Source organism: Electrophorus electricus, chromosome 12 (assembly GCF_041902795.1).
Source record: "Electrophorus electricus isolate QZ-2024a chromosome 12, ASM4190279v1, whole genome shotgun sequence".
NCBI classification, from domain to species: Eukaryota; Metazoa; Chordata; class Actinopteri; order Gymnotiformes; family Gymnotidae; genus Electrophorus; species Electrophorus electricus.
In genome coordinates this window covers 13,384,680-13,404,658 of record NC_137508.1, presented here as the reverse complement: position 1 = coordinate 13,404,658, position 19,979 = coordinate 13,384,680, and the positions used below count along the sequence as shown (strand labels likewise).

General features: G+C 39.1%; 1 protein-coding gene across 1 annotated transcript; it reads right to left on the bottom strand.

Moving 5' to 3' along the window:
- Positions 1-13,662: 13,662 nt before the first annotated feature.
- dldh (dihydrolipoamide dehydrogenase) lies at positions 13,663-19,307 on the bottom strand. The gene is made up of 11 exons (XM_081724748.1): positions 18,893-19,307; positions 18,488-18,784; positions 17,969-18,029; positions 17,624-17,881; positions 16,886-16,946; positions 16,653-16,783; positions 16,346-16,515; positions 15,981-16,197; positions 15,060-15,864; positions 14,853-14,955; positions 13,663-14,760 (listed from the first exon to the last, which is right to left on the bottom strand). Exons 1-11 carry the CDS (start codon positions 18,938-18,940, stop codon positions 14,755-14,757), a joined length of 2,157 nt encoding a protein of 718 aa, XP_081580874.1. The 5' UTR covers positions 18,941-19,307; the 3' UTR covers positions 13,663-14,754.
- Positions 19,308-19,979: the final 672 nt, after the last annotated feature.

Genomic DNA, 19,979 nt, shown 5'->3' with positions numbered 1-19,979 from the left:
TTTACACAGTTTTTTTTTAAGAATTCTATTTCTCTATATGTTTATCTTGTAGAAAATTTGTAAATTCGAATAAATTGTCTTTTTTTAGTATGGCGGGGGGTTTTTTTCCTCCTACATCCGCATTATTCTTTCTTTTTTCTTTAGTTTCCAATAGTTTCTTTCAAAATAACACATTGTTTTCCACCTTTCTCAAACTCAAGGATGCTTTACCGACAGATATTAGCTTTTACAATCACTCATACACTGATACTTACAACAGTATCATGACTGCACAAACTATAAAGCCATTATATTAATAGTAACATTAGCTTTTGAGCACCTAGGCAAAGTCAAATTTGTTGTGATGTAAGTTATTTAGCATATAATGTAAAGAACACTGGAGCTTTTAGACACAATTCTGATCTAACATTTTCTATGTTTACATTAATTTTTGTACGTAAGCATGATTTCTCAGCTTTTGTCACTGTACGTTATTTAATTAATCTTAACAAAAACTTATAAAAATGTGTTGCATGTAGTAGTGTTTTTTTTCAGCAAAAACACTAGACGTGCAGACTAAATTTGATACTGTCAGCATATAGCCTCAAACATCACTCAGACATTTAGATTGCTCACAGACTAAAACACTAGTATGACTTGATACACATGTAACCCTTTATATGTCATTATGTACAAAAACATAGTTTTATAGTGTGTAAAGCTTCAAAAGCTTTGCCTAGACAGAATACCGAGGTGGGCACAGATGACTGGACCCTAGTGAGTAGGCAGTTTCCTCATGGTTTCCTTTTGGGTGTTGAAACAGTTAAGTTGGTAACAAGCTTGTATGGAAAGGGTGGGCTCAGGATATGGGAGGGAAATGGCCAGAGTAAGGAAAGGTTCATTCTTTGCACTGTCAAATAGGAAATGGGCAAAGATTCCAAGGAAACTGTCTTGTTCCTGACTAATAATTTGGGCAGTCCCTCCTATAATGGAATAACTAACTTCCAACTGTGCTGTCTGTCTGTCTGATATGTCTACAGCTTAGAGGAGTGTCAATGCACACAGACCTGTTTAGGGAATAAAATCTGTTTAGCAGCTTGACCATTGGTTATGAGTGATGCGTCTCTCTGTCAACCTTCATAGATTGATTTTGAAAAGATTTTTGTCCAGTAAATGAATAAGTATAGCCTTTGCCATATTCCAGGTACTGTTCCTGCCATCAGAGTTTAAAGTTACGTCTCTCGAATGTTCTGCAGTCTATAATGGATGTTTAGGTTTTGGAAAGTATACTTTTCCTTGCTCTGATGGTTTTTGTTGCTACTGTTGGCACCCAAGAATGATTATGTGGTAAGAACTGAAGAGATGTCTTCAACTTTTACAAAGTGAAGGGTTTGACCAAAAAATAGTACAAAAAGTAAACAGAAATACTAACATTGTATTATATACAACTAACATGTTCCCAATATAATGGGATCATACTGACTGTTGTATTATATACATCAAATATGTTTGCAAAATAACAGGATTGTACTAACTCTTGTATTATATACAATTAATATGTTGCCAGGATAATGGGTTCAAGAGACTAATGGGCCATAGAAATATGAAAGCAGTTGCTTCAAAATGTGCCACTTCTCAGTTAAATACAGTTTAAAATAAAAAGAAATTAATAAATCATATATATATATATATATATATATATATATATATATATATATATATATATATATATATATATATATATATATATATATATAATCTTTTTGTCATGTGTAAAAACCTACTTTAAAGCACGTCTCTCCTGATGGCTGTTACATGTTTCAGGATGAGAATTATCCACACGGTCACTGGATGATTTGCAGAGCATGAAAATGATGGAAACCATATGCCTGCGGTCACTCACAGGAACATGGGAAGAGAGAGAATCTTTTATTAGAAGTGGATAATAAACAATTAACCCCAAAGCGTAGAGGAATGGCACTAATACATAAATAACAATTGAGATGAGTATTTCCAAAATCTAATTTCATTCAATTAAAATGTCACAGATATGCCCCCCCCCCCATGCTACATTCCAAATTCGAGACTGCATAGGTTGACCGAGTTTCTAGACTGCTACGTCATCCAAGGCTATTCCAATTAGAAGGATCCTGTAAATACAGCTGAGAAAGGAAGCCTACATTTGGACTGTTTTGGACGATACCACTGCAGTGTCCTTCATAGTCTTCTGGCAACCACGCTCCTATCATATTTGTGTAGAAATTATTGTTTCAGTTTAAGTTGGTCGTGTTCTGTATATTGAAGTTAGTGTGGTTTATTTAATCTAGTTATGTATGTTTAGAGTCTGCTTTCTTTCTTTTTTAATATAACTATATAACAAGAAGGGCTAGTTAGCCAAGTAATGTTAGCTAAACAATAGCGAATAGCTAAGCTAGTTATTACTAATGGTGATAGTTCATAATGGTAAATTGCTCTGCACAGCATTATGTCCTGTCTCCTCAAATGTCACACTGCAGCTCTTTACCAATGAAGGCACATCATGGCCATAAACTAGATCCATTCTGGTTAACGTTTTAAGTATATAATTGGCCAGGTAAAGAAAATGGCTCTAGAATATTAGGAATAGCATAAAAGAGTATAAGACAGTAATGTCGTCATTACATTATGTTAAACAGGCTGCTTTCTGAGGCTCTCAACAATAATGTGGTCAGGACCCGATTCCTTTCATTGGAGTTTTCTAGAGTTTTCCTATTTTTTAAAGGAGACGATCAAGATCCTGACACATTCCCTGAAGAACTGACAGGAATGTTTTCCCAAGTGTGCAAACTGGGTTTTTCACAGCCTAGATATCACAGGTGAAAAATGTATGTAAATAATCATTATGTAATAGAGAGCTTGAGAGCCAGGATGAAAATATTATTAATGTATAAAATGAAGGAAAACATTAAAAGGACAAGTATTCGTGTATTTGGAGAGGATTTCATGCATGAACCTGACCCATGGAGAAAATGATCATTTTTGTTACAAATGAAGCATTCTATTTTGAGAATATATGCAACGCTTCTGTTTGTTTAGGATACTAAGGAATATCTGAATAATTCATCCCAGGGAATGAATGTTATCATACAGTCAGAATTCAGGGTGTGTTACACTCTGCTTTCTGAAGCATTTGGCGCTTTACTACCCACCCCATATATGGATTTCTAGTGTTGATCTACATTGTCAGGGTGACAGAATTAAGTCATCCATCCATACTATCAGAGCAAACTAACCTTCCTTTAGAAGGCCATTTTGACCTTGCTGAAGTTTAAAGTGTGGTTCCAGTAATAGGACTCCACTACTGTCCTCACAGGGAGATGGACACTTTGAATCCTGTGAAATAACAAATATTCCCATCATTATTTTCCAGCAGCCACAGCGCTGTTTCAGAGATGCCCAATGGTTTGCTTCTTGGAAGCTCCCTTACCATCAGTGCAAAGGGAATTTCCTCTTGTAGGTGACAAATGCGATTCAGACACGCTGCATTATCTGCACCGTATAATCGCCGTACCCCAGAAGATATGCATCTGTTAGAGTTATCCTAAATTCATGAATACTGTGAAGGCACTCACAATTCCAAGAACTGTTTCTTCTGTAGACTTACAGTACATTTTTTAAAGCAAAAAACTGTGGTAAAGGAAATGTTATAGACACTGAAGCGTGGAAGTTGCAAATATAGAATTCAATTTCCAGATTTCACAAAATAATTTTATACTCGCTCCAAACTTTACATATGGAAAACTTAATAAAAATGTATTTTTTTGTCTAAAAAATGCATGTTTTAAATATGAATAATTGATTATTAATTTATTGTGATCTATCGTTTAGATGTTCCAGACAGTTGAATTGCCACCTTCTGATTGATATATCATAGTGCATCGAAGCATTTACATACCCTTAATGCATTTTCCCAATAAATAAAATAATTCCATCAAGTGATATATAAGACTAATTTATATAAAGTCTCTGACACCAGGCAATGCTGTTTCATTTGTTCTTTAAATTTCATTTGAAATTTGGATGACTGCATGGCTAACAATTAGTACCCTAAAAGTGAAGAAAAAAAAAGATTGACAATGAAATACATGTAAAATCATTTTTGTCATTTTTATGTCAAACTATGTTGACTGTTTTCTTCTTTTTCTTCCTTTTTTGCTCTTCATTTTGTGAATCTCATTTACTGCTAAAACAATGATGTAATCAGAGGGTGACATAAATATGCTTGAACACATGAAGAAATGAACACATGAACAAATGAACACATGAACAAATTAAGCTTTTTTTCATTGCCCTCCTGGTGTGCTCTGTTCGCATGGCTGGACTGCTCCCTGCTGAGATGCGAAGTCAGATCTTCCAGCCAAATGGTACAGTACCAACAAACAGGAGCTGAACTGCCCTGATGGCTTTTTAGACTTATTATCTTCTTTATTAAACCACTGTTTCAGGCACTGTGCCGAAACAGATGCTTCTCTCAGTTTAAGAACACTGCAGAGCCAAATAAAATGATGTCATTAAAGCAAATAGCAATCAATCAGCATGCAGGAGTAAAAATGTAAATACTCTCTACATTGTGTCAGGTTTAATCAGACACTTTATGGCTGTGGCTGTGTTTACTTTAGCATTTCTTTTTCCTTTTCCCTGTGCAGTAGATAGAGGGCGGATACTAGCAAGCACTTCCTCTAGGTTCTGATGCATTTCCTTAGTAAAGCTACTGCCCAAACCTCACTGGTGTGGAGAAGCTTGCAGTTGCACCGAGCCTGGGCACACATGGATGAATCCACGCAAATATGAACGTACATGTGAATTAAATTTTTGTTTTTTAAATTATTTTACTTGTCACATTAAATGTGATTTGGAAACTGTATTTCATATCTGTCTGTGGATAACCTAAATCTCAAGAAATGTATGAATGAATGTATGCCCTCACCCCCCCCATCAAAAAAAACGCACAAAAAACCTACAAAGTTGAAATAAAGAGAAGTGGAAAATAAAGTTCCTACCAGAATGAGGTGGAACCCTGCATAAACCCAACAGTGACAATGCTGCAGGCTAAGTGGAAAGAGTCACAAGTTTGGTGACCTGCTGTAGTATAAGCAACTGCTGAAGTATAAGCTTCCATGCCTTTGGGGGCATGGGAGGGGGTGGCTGAGGCGAGTGTAGTGTCGTGCAGTGAAAGAGCATGCGTGAGACGTTGGGTAAGTAGAAACCTCTGCCAGCCCGGTGCTGAGCATAAGCAGAAATGTGGGATTAAGGGCTCGGTGTTATTGATTCCAGTCAACAAATGAATCCATGTAATCTGTCTGGCTTTGTTGCGTTCACTTGGCCGAGCTCACTCATTAGCCCCCCATGAATGGTCAACCTGTCAGCAGGTCGGCTCTCCAACCGACTGACCTCTGACTCCATCTCATTCTTGGACAAATTAAACCTCATAAATGACAAATCCGGGCATGCGGCACTCCCGCCGCAGCACGCTCGGCCTCCGGCTCGGCTGCCCATTAAGATGGCGGGTAGAAGGGCCTTTCAGTGGTGCTCGTTAGACCTGGGAGTGCTTTAATGTTCATCCCCCTTGACAGCAAGTGGAGGTCCCGGCGAACAACAGGTCCTCATTGGAGACTGTGGCTGCCTGATCTGCTCCGACACTGTCGCATTGTGATGGGACTTAGAGCAAGAACACTCCTGTTTCTGGCCCCATGGAGACATTCACTGCAGAGGGATATGCTGAAGCCTCAAAAGTGCTCTCAGCTGTCAGCGAGATAGCACAGCGCTTTAGCGCAGCTTTTGTTTGTCGCACCATGACGTTTTTGGTTTAATTGCTGTTCAGTTGAAATAAATAAATTGCAAGTTTTTTCCCATTCCTACCTTTTCTGCGCATCCTCATGTCAAGTCAAATGAATATAGTAATATTGGAAGCAAATGCACATAGTTCAGCAGAACTAATGCAAGTAAAAATCTTTTAATCCTAATCCAAATCTTGTTTGTTTTTAGTTCTTTCTGGGGCTCAAGGGAGGAAGCAGGCCGAGTTTCCTGCTGCAGCAGTACTGGTAGGTTGCAGTCCTTCTTTAGCATAGCATCTTAATCAGCAACTCTCTGTTATTCTACCACAAAAGGAAGTATTGTTATTTGTTGTTCCATCGCCCAGTTTGGACAAGAATGCCTTGGTCCAAAGCATATGCAAACCAAGGACGTCCTTGGAAAGGTTGCATGGAAAGATTTTCCAAAACTCACCATTTTACCATTTTAAACTTTACCAGAGAGGTAATTACAAATTTATTAAGCTGGGTAAATTTGGGAATTTTCCATTCTAGAGAAATATTGTATATTATTAGAGCAAAACAGTTTTTGGTCAGTAAACAAATGCACTATATATTTTCAAATGACAGATCACACTGCATTCTGGAGCATCATTTAAGATCACTGTTGGTCAAACATACAGAGGTATGTTTGATCACTGTTGGTCAAACATACAGAGGTATGTTTGATCACTGTTGGTCAAACATACTGAGGTATGTTTGACCAACAGTGATCTAAAATGATGATGAACATCTTTATCATCTCACTTTATTATGACTGTTATGGTCCACAAACTTGTTTGTGGACTTTCTGATCTGAATTGACTACTTAGCATTAGCAATCTACAGCATCTGTGTTCTTTGTTTTAACATGCCAATGAACTCATCAAGATGGGGGAAAAAAAATGTCTCCATAAAGTTTCTATAAATTCTGGAGAGTGCTTAAGGTAATGGCCATTTTTGTCCACTAAAAAATTTGAAATGTTTGCTTTGACTCAAAACAGAGAATGTGATAACAATGGAAAATGAACATGATTTGTGAAAGGAGCACACCCTGGACAACTATGCACGCATCTGCTTTAATTATTTATTTTGCAGGTGATATACAGGAGAGCAAAGTGTAAGAGTATGTTTGTGATTACAGGAGTCTGCGACTGTACATAAACTGAAAAGTTTTTTGGGCAAATGATATGGAAAGAATACCTTTCACTATTATGATGCCGGTGGAAAGAGTTTAGAAACTATACTTTTTTGCCTTGAACATCTTTTAATGTAAAAACATACTTACGTTTACAGATTAAGTTAAAACTATTGGGAAAGGTTTACTGTTTTTTCAATAGTTTTAATAAACTAATCATGTTAAGTCTTTAATAACACTTTAAAACACTTTTTACATTTAGGGATGCTCTAGGAACCCTGGCTTTATTAGCAAACTATTCTTCTTTTGTTCCTATATGTGCATGTTCCTATTCTACATAAAGGAAATGTAATCTAAGAAATAATGAAAGGATCCCTTAATGATGCTGTAAAGATTTAACATGTAACACAGCAGTATTGCTTTAGGTGGGGTTTATGCTGAATGATACACCTTTATGATGGTCTCTGTGTTACTCTTCATGGTGGTCTTCATAGTGGTTTATGCCAGAAATCATGATTATACAGTATGCAGAATGTATAGTCCCTGATTCCATGTGATTGGATAGTGTTGTATAATCACCACTGAAATAACTACAAAACCATGTCACATTTCACAACTAATGCGGCCAACTATCCGCTCTGCTCCCAATTATCCACGCTACTGGGACTTCAGAGAGGCTAGAGGACCCTACAGGATCAAGTATCCAGTCAATAGTCAATAAAAGCAGTCATGGCAAATTATTAATAAAAGATGGGTTGCCAGTTGTCATGGTCTCTCAGTTACATTGATTGGGACAGTTATTGCTTGATTTGTTCATCCTCGACCTTGTTAGACTACAACCAAAATTTTGTAAAAATGCCCAGAAAACTTGCAACATACAAACAGCTGAGTGTTTTCATTCTAATGTATATCTGTGATGCTGGCGGCACAGAGGGAGCAAGATGCGTGGTTGCTAGAAGGTGCTCTTTATTTTCCGTAACTAAAGGCACTGGTGTATAGCAACAAAAATGAAACAAGATGTAAGTGCTTGTCGCGGTTCTCCGTGTCGGGTCCCCAACAGGTAATGCGTCCCTGCTGACCTGCGGGTTGAAACGGTGGAAGGGAGAAACAACGGACAGGTGCACATGGTCATTAGGCTAGTGACTGGGAGGAGTGCAGGTGTTCACTGTGGTCCTCCCAGCGAGTGGCCGCGGTCCTCCTGCTGGGAGGCCGACCACCCGTGACAATATCGCTTGAGCTGAATTCATTTAAAGTACTAAGTTTAGAGTAATCATTAATTCTACGCAAATGCGCTAGTTTCAGCTGGAGTAAAATTTCTTTAGTATTATTTTTACTTTTCCCCGAGGAGTAAATGCATCTCAAAGACATATTTTGCCTTGTTGTTAAAATATCCCAATCTGTGGTGGGGTGGGGGCTTTCTGTATGCCACTGACCCATAACTGTGCAGCTAAAATGGTCCCTCTGATGGCCATGTGTAAGACTTCATTTAGGTTCTTATCAATGTTCTAATACTCAAGGTGTGCTGTGAACATTTTCAGTGACTTCTCTTTAGAATAGTAATGTTTGTAACAAACATTAGGATGCACGAGTAGTTTTAGGCACACGATTGGAAAGCCGTCATTGTTTTAATCGGTTTGATTGTGTCTCGTCTGAGTTTTGTTTTCATAATGAAGTCGGGGGGGGGGACCCCCTCCCCCTTTTCCCTCTTTCTCCTTGCCTCTAGGCCACCTCCTCTCATTCTATTCATATTCAGATGAAAGCAGGCCTTCTCTGTCTGGTTATTTACATACTGGAGAAGTACTAGGCTAAGCACTGCCATGTCCATTGGGGGATGAAGAAGAGAATGCCAGCACAGGCCAGCAGTTACCAGGGCAAGGATGGAGCAATGCTACTCAGGCCATTAACGGGCGGTGCTAGCCATCTGTCTGTAGCAGTGATGATGCAGCCTGGAGCCAGGGACAGAGGTCCCCACCGCTGCTGTCCTGCTCACACGCACTGCACCAGGGGGGTGGGAGACATGAGTTATCTGGAGACTAAGGTGATGCATCACCTTCATCGTTTCACTTTAATGGAGTTTGTTGCCTAGTGAATTCAGTTTGCACACTGGATGACAGCTCTGATTATGTTTTGGGGAGGGGATAGTATCTCGTAGGTGTGCTGCAGTTGTGTTAGAGTATGAAAAGCTGAGCAGTTTGCATATTTGAGTAACAAACCTTCCTACATTTTGCCTTATATAATTTATTATGGCTTTTTACCACTCAAATATTTATTCATAAGCACAAAACAATGCAAACAAAGGAAGGTACCCACAGGACTAAGAAATCCATTCCTCTGTGTTTGTGTAAAGAAGATCACAGCAAGAAGCTGCTACATGACTACTTTCTAAGAACACCACCACCCCTATGTTCTCCCAACAGTGCATGAGGCTGTAAGCTTCTTTTCTTTGTCCTCAGCACTGAAGGATCACCATTCATTGTAGTGATAGCAGCAAGGCTCAACTTCTCCCATCTGCCATTGAAAATGATTATCATCTGAAGAGAATAGAGCATTCAGTGTTTCTGGTCATTAATCAGGCGTCAGTCCAGTCGTTCATTCCCACACATCACACTCGATGCTGTCTAAAAGGGTCCACGCCCCGCTCCCCTCTCTGTGGCCAACTGCATGTCCACTGGCTTCCCCCTCTTTTTTTCGAATGGTCAATGTGTTTTACATCTATAGATATGCTCACACAAGTCACCCATTTATAGAGAGTTTGGGTCATTTTGGGTGCAGTAGTGATTTGAGGCTCTTAGATCAACGTGCTCTCTGCTATGACCTTCACAGGTCACTGATGGTCCTTCGTATTCAGGGTATGACCTGCACCGACCACTCACATTACGGCCAGCAGCTGCACGCAGTGCCCTGGGTGAGCTTAGTTCACACAGGGCCACCATAATGCAATCCATAAAGAATAAACTGCATTTATCACTGGGTGACAGCTTCATTTTCTTACAGTGTTTCTTTGAAGTATGTCCTATTCTTAGGTACCTCATAGCCTTTTGAGGGTAAAATGAGCTCCTTTGAATACGTAAACAAATGTCGTGTCCGCATACTTATGTATTCTGCACTGGTGAACTGATCGATGTGGTCCTAATTGATGTCATTGTTGGGTGAATTTCCCTGTGTCCTGTTACTTGATCCAAGACAAATTATTTGTACAAAAGGCCAACTGGAAAAGTCACAAGATCAGAATTTCTCTATGTCAGTTTATGTGTCTTTTTCTTTTACATTGTTTAAATAAGCTGTGTGCAATGTATAATTCTTTCACCTATGTTTTTAATGTGTTGGCCACACTGTTTCAGCCTTTTGATCACACCTGTGACATTCTTTAAATGACATCTTCTTGAGAGCATGGTGTTTAAGGTGGCTGTAGTTTTGCTTTTTGCGTGTGCTTCAACCACAAATATGTGTTTGCCACTACAGTAGAAGTTTACGAAAGTGCCATGACATGTTCACATGGAAACTACACAATAGGACAAAGTTGAAAGTACCCAAACATCCATTTCCACACAATTTACTCCTCATTTATGTAGTAAGTCTTGGACTGTTATTTGGGTGTATCTATATTCTTCTCCACATTCTGCTCCCCTTTTGCGCTGAACTTGAGGATGGGTACTCAGCTTGTCCTGACTGAATACTTGTTTTGGGTGCATCTGTTGCTTAAAGTCCTTACGACATCTGCTGCCATTGCTCCCTTTTCCCAGCATGCTGTGGGATATGGTTTCTCCCAAAGGTGGCCTTTGTATGCACCATTGTGAATTCAATCATTGTCTGTCACAGGCAGTTCCCACGATGCAGAGGAAGTTATTGCCATGCAGAAAGACTTATTGCCACACTCTCCTGTCTTTGGTGATCATCTTCCCATGAAAAGCGACTCGGTTTTCAAAAATGCTATATGACCCATTACATGCTTCACATAAATATGTAGGTAATATGTAGGTAGGATTTAGCAGTTAGGGATAGTTGTGCAAAAAAAAATAGATTTTGTCTCTGGGCGTAGTTTGTAATATGTTGAAATCATTTCTATCATACATATATTGAGTAGTAGTTTTTTGTCCAATAATGTAATGCAGTAGGAAATTGAGTCTGCATGACAGCATAGCTGCTGAGTAAATATGGCTCAGTGATTAATTTATATCTAACATGCCTGATAGGCCTCATGTAATTGGCTTTGGCTTCCAAAGGCACCACACTTCTTAGATCCTCTCTCTGCTCCTCACAAAGTACGTCCTCACACAGTGTGAAAGCACAGGAGATGTAAATGGAGTTAGACCCCAAAGAGCATTGTCACTAACACATCAGAATATAATAGCGCCACATGGCATTTTTAAGGAGGATGTAACACATGACAAGGCTAGCTGGTGAATCAAACACTACATAAGCATTTCTGCCAAGAGGCAGAGCAAGGTGTATAAGAATCACAACATACGTCTTATTAACATTCACTTACAACTTACATTTGGATGATAAACAACACTGTTTTATGACTAGTGCACAAAGATGAAAAATGAAATAATAAATAAAAAGTAGCCTTTGATACTGGTAAAAATATGTGGATTTTGTTAAAAGAAAGCAAAAAATGAAACCAGACAGTTCTGTAAGTTTTATTCAACAATGGCATGAAATGAGGTGGGTATTATACAAATACAGTCATTCATGGTGTTTTGTCATTTTAACTAGCAACATAGTGAAATAGCTGCCATTTGACTCTGATAGAAGAGTTCTGTGACCTTCCAATCAGTAGGATGAATAAAATAAATATTTAGAAGCTTGAATTATTTTCTTAACAATTATATTCTTTGCATTGCATTGTCCCTTATTGAGCCACATAATGGGACAACTATGTTTACCAAACTTATTAAGCCTCTAAAAGGTCTTCAAGAATCATATATTTATATACGTATATAATGTACAACATATGGCTTTAAATCCTACTGGTAAGGCTAGATCCAGAGCACTGAAATAATTTTACAATATGTACATTTCCTGTCAATACAGAGACTTGGAGTTGTTGGGAGACAACTGTGTAGCCTCTGAATGCAATAGCCTGTGTAGGCTTTGAGTGCCCTAAAGTTTGCAGTTGTTTTATTTATTTTTTCAAGAGTGGCAAGTGTCAGCCCTTGTGAGTGTTTGGAAAACAAAAAGGAAAATGGCCACCCTCTTGGGTCTGTGGGTTTATGTTGGAATGGGCTTCTTTTGGTACAGGGGTCTTTAGGTCACCCTTCAAGACTGAGAGGATGATTGATGATCTCCAGGTCCTGAGGTGCACTGTCTCCTTCTGGCTGGGTGGTCTCTCCTGAGCAGTGTCAAGGGGCACTTGTGGGACATAATGTAAAAGGTCACACACCATCCTCTGTTCCTACCTGTGTAGTAATTTGCATCATTGTTTATTATCATTTGTATATACACGCAAGCAATTGGCACTTACAGGGTGCAAGTTCATAGTCTAATATGTAAGCCTAAATTGTTCTGGGACAGTACAAATGCTGCTGATTGCTCTAGCATAGGTATGTTGTCCATTTGGCTGAATAATGTCACAATGAATAGTTCATATGTTGTAAGAAGGATCTCAGTGTGTGGTTGATGAGAGATCCACATGTTTGGGGTGATTTGCATTCCTGAACTCACACTGAATGACACATGCACATAAATAGGGAAGTTTAATCAAATATTGTGGACCACAACATTTGGGGGACCTGATTTCTGAAATTCTTACCATCATCTACATGCCCTATTGTTTCTTTATATGCTAAATTCTGTTTGTCCACACAGAGGCATTAAACTGAACTGGTAAGTTAGTGTGCATTCTTTTCCAGTTAAGTATATCACAATAGTGTGTTGGAATGGTGTGTGACAACACTTTGGCAGTTTGAATGCTTTTAATTGTTATGTATGAATGCACTGTTTCCCAATACTTCCCTGGCACAACTCTGAATCACTTGTATATAGCTACAAATGAGATCTAAGGGCCCAGGTTGCAGCAGTTGAAAGGGGGCAGCTCTGCTTTGTGCTGCCTGACAGGTGACCACTAATCCTGAACAAAGGATGGGTCATTGCTGGAGCCGGACACCTTTTCTTCTGCTCATGCTCCTTTCTCTCTGCAATCTGTCAAAATTTAATTTGCCATTAAAGACCTTGGCTGCAGAAAATGGCTTTATAGAGATTAAACCAAACAGAATTGCGAGTGAATATGTAGACCATATAGACCAGTAGCACAGCACAATCAACATTTGAACATTTCACAATCAAAAAGAGAGTATGTGCAAAAATAGACATAGTTGTAACAAACTATGTACTTTACTAACCTCACAACGCATCATTTATCATGTCAATAAATATTCCTTTCCAACATATATATATATATATATATATATATATATATATATATATATATATGTTGGAAAGGAATATATATATGAACAAGAACAAGAACTGCAAAGATTGTAGTGTAGCAAGGTTTAACTTGTTCTCCCTTATGAATGTTGAAGGAGTGAGAGCATGTGTTAGAATTTATATCAAGACTGGTGATGATGTTAGAATAAGCATTTCATTGATAATTATGAGTTGCTTCATCTTTACACAAAGGATTTATAATGTTATCTTAACAATTTTACTGGCAGAGATATAGTTTAATGTTTATTGTATAAATACATCAAAATGGTGTATACATTTCTACAATTTGATATAGACATTCTTGCAATCTATTGGCCAACCAGATCCAGACATTCTTGGAAATATCTTCTCTTGAGGAATTGGTATTGTAGCGTTGCTGTTAATACATTTTATAAAATAAGATATCTTTTCTATTTTATGTCTTTTTTGTTATGCCTGTTTTTAACTGTGATTATTGATTGGTGCTTTTATGACATTTCAGTTGTACACAGTGGTTTTTATAGATATAAGGTCTATAAGGTATGGAAAATTACAGCTGTTGATCCTCTGAAATCTGAGAATATTTATTAAATGACCAGAAAAGAACCATTGCTTTATTAGCTAAAAAGTGTTACAATATGTATAATTCTCTACTCTAGAATACAGGAGTCCTTTGGTCATATTTTATACAGCATTTATTTGGAAAAATATTAAGGTGATTTTCTTCATGAGAAACACATAAAAAAAACTTCCCATAGGTTTTGTCAACACATTTAAATACATTACTGTAGGAAAACAGTCACAATGACCCGAAGTGCCTTATATACAATATACACATTTGCAAAATGAGGAAAAGATTAAATTATATCAAACTTAACTTCACAAAAAACCCACAAACAAATCACAAATAACATTTAAATAAAAAAAGATTACAACTTTATAAAAACGTATCAGAACTGAACAACTTTGATGGCGGTATTTTCCCTCTTCTCACCTGACCTATGCATCGGACAGGGGATTTAAACAGACACTGCAGTCAGCGCATACTCATACACAGTAATCAACTCACTTGAATGTTAAATACATTAAAAAAGCAAACCTCCATAGTGCAATGAGGTAAAAAAAAAAAAAAAAACTCTCCCTACAGGATGTGCAACAAGTCCATTTGGCACAGTCCTGGGAAACAAACTTTGAGTGTGAGAGCCAGTATGGCCCAACATCCTTTTTCTGCAGTCACTGTGCTTACTTCAGTTGAGAACCAGCTCAGTCTGAATATCACCATTCAACATAAGTCTGACAGCAGCAGTCACATGAAGGAAACCTTCCCTCTGGTTTGAGCAGCATTTACTGGAGTAAAACCTCCTGCAGAGTCTGGTGAGCTACAGCTCTGTTGTGGCATTACACCTGCAAAAGAGAAGAGGGGAGATTTGGTTTTCTGATTGTGGCACTCAGCATTGCAAACTGAAATGTTTGCAGCAACTTGGAGACAAACTCACCTCGGTTGCAATAATACATTCATCCTTTTCTTCTGATATTACAAAAACAGACTGGTACTTTGTGTCTTTGCTCATAGACTCTGGACATTTCTCTGAAGCCTCACTGAAATTCAAAGATAAAGAAGATTAGGCAAATAATCATAATCCCAGGTACCTAGTCTTGTCTAACATAGCCAGTTCCTTTGACTAATATTTAACAGTGTTTACCTTTTTAAATGTTTCCTGTGCTTTTCACGTGAGCCATAGGCAAGGGCCTCACAGTTTGGTTCACTGTTCTCCGAGTCCTCTTTTCCCAAGTCCTCCTGTTTTAGTTCATGAACAAGATTATAATCCACTAATGAATAGCGAGACTTGTAACCATTCTTTTCTACACCTGCAACATCACTCTGAAAGTCCACCTTCTTGTTAGTGTTCTTCAGTTGTGTAGTGCCGACAATACTGACAGACAAGTCCTTCTCACGGCTACGGTTGCTGGTTAGGTTGTTCATGGTCTCACTTTCGTTGTGGCCATCGACTTGCTGATTCCTTTGCTGCAGTTTGATGCGAATATACACAACCAGGATGGCAGAGCCAAGCAGGAGCACAAGGACCAGAATAATCCCAGCACAGACTGCCGTCCACGGAAAAGGGTTGTCAATCTCATCGTCAGAGTACCTTCTATCAGCTCCCTCTACAACAGGCTGTCCTTGAGAATGTTCAGGGAGTAAGAATTGGCAATTACGTCCTCCATATCCAGGAATGCAGGCGCACACATAGCGGTTGTCCCGTTCATGACAAGTAGCCCCGTTGTGACATGGGTTGTGCACACACTTGTTGAGTGGCAGGCTGCAGTTCTTGCTGGTGTATCCGGGTGGGCAGGTACAGGTGTAGTCATTGAGAGCATCCTGGCAGGTGCCACCATTCTGACAGGGGTAACCAGCACAATCATCGATATTATCATCGCAGTGTGCTCCTGTAAAACCTTCTGGGCACTGACAGAGATAGGAGTCCACAATATCCAGACACTGGGCACCTGGGGAAGGATTGAAATAGCATTATTTAATAAACTGATTCCCGCTTCACTGACATCCAGTCTCAAATTTGATAACCAAGACTGAAATCTTCTTGCATCGGAAAGACTCAATTTACCATTTGAACATGGATTGGAGCTACAGTGATCAATCTTCTTTTCACAGTTAAAGCCAGCATAGCTTGCAGGACACTGACAGAAGTATCCTCCATCAGGATTATCAGCACAACGTCCACCATTGAAACAGGGGCCATCAGCACAAGTCATGGCACTCAGTTCACAGTTTCTTCCATAAAAGCCAGGAGGACAGGCACAGTTATATGTGTTCTCAAGATCCTGTGAGACCAAAGGGAAAAAACATAAGGCAAAAAAAAAGGTGTTTAGAGGAACTGGGTATGAAAAGAACAGTGCAATAATACAAAGATAGTACAATATTCTCTATGGTCAAATTTCAGATGTACGACCAAAACCGTATAATACTCACAGTGCAGCTTCCTCCATTTCTGCAAGGGTTGTCAGAGCACTCGTTGACCTGTGTCTCACAGCTTGCCCCTGTGAAACCTGGCCTGCAGGTGCAAGTGTAGCTGCCTTGGCCAGTGTTAGTGCAAGTGGCCCCATTTTCACATGGTTTATGGTGTGTGCAGTAATTAAGATCTGAAACACAAAATAAGATATTAGTTCTCTGTATTTCAATATTCTGCTAAATAGGAAACCAACTAAATAAATTATCAGGAGCATCGTGCTGGTTGTGCATGAAAGTAATGTTATAACCATTTGTAAACGAGAGTCACCTTGGTTACAGAAGAGGCCACCCCAGCCTTCTTGACAGTTACATTGCCACGGTTGCTGGCAGGTACCATGTAAGCAGCCAGGATAGCGGATACAGTCATCGCAGTACTTTCCACTGAAGCCAACTCTGCATCTAAGGCAACACACAAGCCAGATTAGAATTTGTCCTCTGTGCAATGCAAAATGTTCATGACACAGAGAAAAAAAAGGCATAAAGAGCCATTATCATACATACTTGCATTCACCAGGCTTTTCACAAAATCCATGCTCCTCATCACACCCCGGAAGGCATATTGCTGTTGAGAGAAATATTCATACAATTATGGCAACCTCTCTGAAAGAAAGTATTATTCAGGCACAGTCACAGGTGGGTTTGAGAATACATGTTGCTAGTAATCAATGTATTCAGTGAACTAGTTGCTCCTTGTGTAGGTGTCTAACAAAATATGCCTCCATCAACATCCTGGGAAAGAGACCCTGCTTAACACAGTTGCAGCCATACAAAGCATTTACAAACAAAAGCTCATTTTCTCTTAACTGTGGGTCAGAAGTCCCTTTTTCACTGTGGTTCATACAACCCCTCCCTGTAATGTCCCAGAGTCGCTGTAGATAAGGGTGGACAGCTGGTGTACATGGTGCCAGTGCAGGACAGCTGCTCTATTGTCTTCTCTCACTCAGCAGCTGCCCTCTCCAACAATACCTCACCGAACTAAGCCAATCAACGCCAAGCTCTCTGCCAAGTAGCCAATCAGGCATTACATTTCATTTATGGTACGCGTGCCATTATTTGTCCAACGTCCTCGTTTGGAAGTACTTGGCCGAGTATTTCAATAAGTATTTCCGTTATTAAGTAAATCATTTCTTCTAAGTTATCGTTTGAATAAACTATTGGAATGCTTGTTTGTTTTTTAATGAACGCACTGCCCTTTGCGGAATTCCAACCTGTGGATCTTCAAATCTTTAAGGCACTTACGTTCAGTGCAGTACTGTCCTTTCCATCCGGAATTGCAAATGATCTCTCCGCGTTCTCCACAGGTGAAGTGGCCGAAGGCATCATCTCGTGGACGGCAGAAGACAGAGCAGCCCTCGCCATAGTAATGCTCATCACATACAAATCTATAAGAATACTTCAGTTCTGTTCTCCCAATGACTTGTAGATCTTGGGACCATTCTTCACCAACCGTCAAGTGCCTCTGGGTCGTCATACGACTGATCAAACGTTCTGGATTTTCTTAAAAGAGAAGAAATTGTTAATTTACCATTTCGTTATAATACAAAGAGCGTAACGGCTATGTTTAAAAATTTCAATTGGTCTTACCAGTTGATAAATCCTCATTCGAATCTGTATGTAATGCCTCAATAATTAGCGAAAATGTCCCCTGTAGGGTGAAAATGAAAAAATCAATAATCGAAGAATAACTGAAGAATAACTGGGTGAAAAACACCCGGTACTGCTAAGACGCTTCTCTTCACATTTGTCCGATCTTCTGTTTTGCATAACGGAAGGTAGGAATAAATTGAGGTGTGATAGCATTGGGATTCACGCTCTATTTCCCCAAATTCACACTTCCTTACTGCTGTAAAATGAAAGCTTTCGGAATTTCACGCTGAGCTGACAATTATATTCCATCCTTAGGGATGTCAAGTTTCCCACCCCACCAACATTTGTCGAGATGCTTTAATGAGCCAATCCCGGTTGAATTCACTTTGCCTGAATAGCTTGAACTAATGATGCTTTGCGGGTGTCCTTAAAATGTAAACCATAAATTTGTATAGTGAAAACAAGCGTGCCTCTAATGAATTTCTATGTAATTATCTTTTATCTAGAGTCACTCACCGGCCATGTAAATCCAAATGGGAACCGAACAGGGTTGGTGAATGAGTCTGTAATAGTTTCAGGAACTTGGAAGGAGTTTGATCCGAGAACAGGAGTAACAGTCCCGCCGTATGTGCATGGAGGCTCCGGGGACACGTTAACTTGGTAATGCTTCAGGCAAATTCTAAAAAATGTCTTGCATTCACATTGTTGAATCCCTGATGCGGATCCACCGTTACAGCAGTTAGTATTGCCAGTAACTCCTTTCTTGTTAAGAAACTCTTGCAACTTCAATTCAAAAACCCCAGAGCAAAAACCCTGAAAATGAGAAAAGAAATATATACAATTAATTAATTAGAAATGCTATTTTATACTTTTTTCTTTGTGCATGGAATAGATTATCACCTATAGACGAACTTTGCTTACCTGGCTTAGCATGACACAAAGAATGGCAGCTATCATAAGTCGCTCCATGGTGGTAAAGATCTTCAATAAGATGTTTTACTTCCACGGTCGGTTTGCTCAAAAAGTCATCCAGATTCCAAAAAGGTTTTGGTTTTGAATGCTTCTTGTCTGCGGATGTGTTAATTCACTTTATCTTCTTCTACATGCCATGTAGGTCCTTTCTTGTAAAATTGTGGATAATTAAATCCAAACTTTCACAGAAAAGGGTGTTTACTCCACGCTGTCAATACGTCCAGTTCAGTTGTGCTTTCCACATGTAGATAAAGAAAGGAATGCAACCCACTTACAGGGTTGCGCCTGTGTTGTTTACTTTCCGTTGATTTATTTAGCGCGGATTTTGTACGGATCCAAAACTCTTTTCCTTCGATGCTGTTGATTCCATGTGATAGACGGTGTCTAATGTCCCGGTCCGCCTGCTGCCGATTATATACAGAGTGAGCCTGCTAGGGTAATGAGATGCAAATGAGCTATTCCCCAATCTGGCTCGAGTTGTCACAAAGGGGCACTTTTACCCCTCCACCCACCCCCCAAAGATCGCCAAATGGTCACTGAGCTGTAAAATGTGCAACCCTTCCCCACTGCTAAAAAGGAGAGAGGGGAAAAAAAATCTCATTTACATATACGAAAAAAACTCAACCCGAAGAATCCTACACATCCAGGCATAAACCCACAAATTACATCACATATCGTATCTGCATTTCTCATTCCTTTAGAAGAACCGTTGCTCATGGTTCAGAGATTAAGTAATCAAGGTAATACAAGATACCGCTTATATCACAGCCTTCTAAAAACTTGTAAACATTCTAGTGACCATTGTTCCTCAAATACATTAACTTTGTTGACACAATTTTAAGTAAAACTGGAGCTGGTCAATAGGCTTTCAACTTACTCTTTGATTTGGAAAATTAATCGAAATGAAAAACATCTGAAGTCGTATATTATAGACAACCTTTGAAAGGTTTTACACCTGTTGAATGTAGAGGGAGAAAAGTTTGAATTATCTGTGCAAAAGTTTAACCAGAAAGCTAATGGGAATACCGTTCGTTAT

Bases quoted from the DNA above. Each gene is read 5' to 3' on its own strand.
- dldh (XM_081724748.1), bottom strand. From the start codon at position 18,940: ATGGAGCGACTTATGATAGCTGCCATTCTTTGTGTCATGCTAAGCCAG. The intron at 17,882-17,968 runs GTAAGACCAATT...TTCTCTTTTAAG, and splicing joins GAATGAGGATTTATCAACTG to AAAATCCAGAACGTTTGATC. The intron at 16,198-16,345 runs GTGAGTATTATA...TTGGTCTCACAG, and splicing joins GAAATGGAGGAAGCTGCACT to GATCTTGAGAACACATATAA.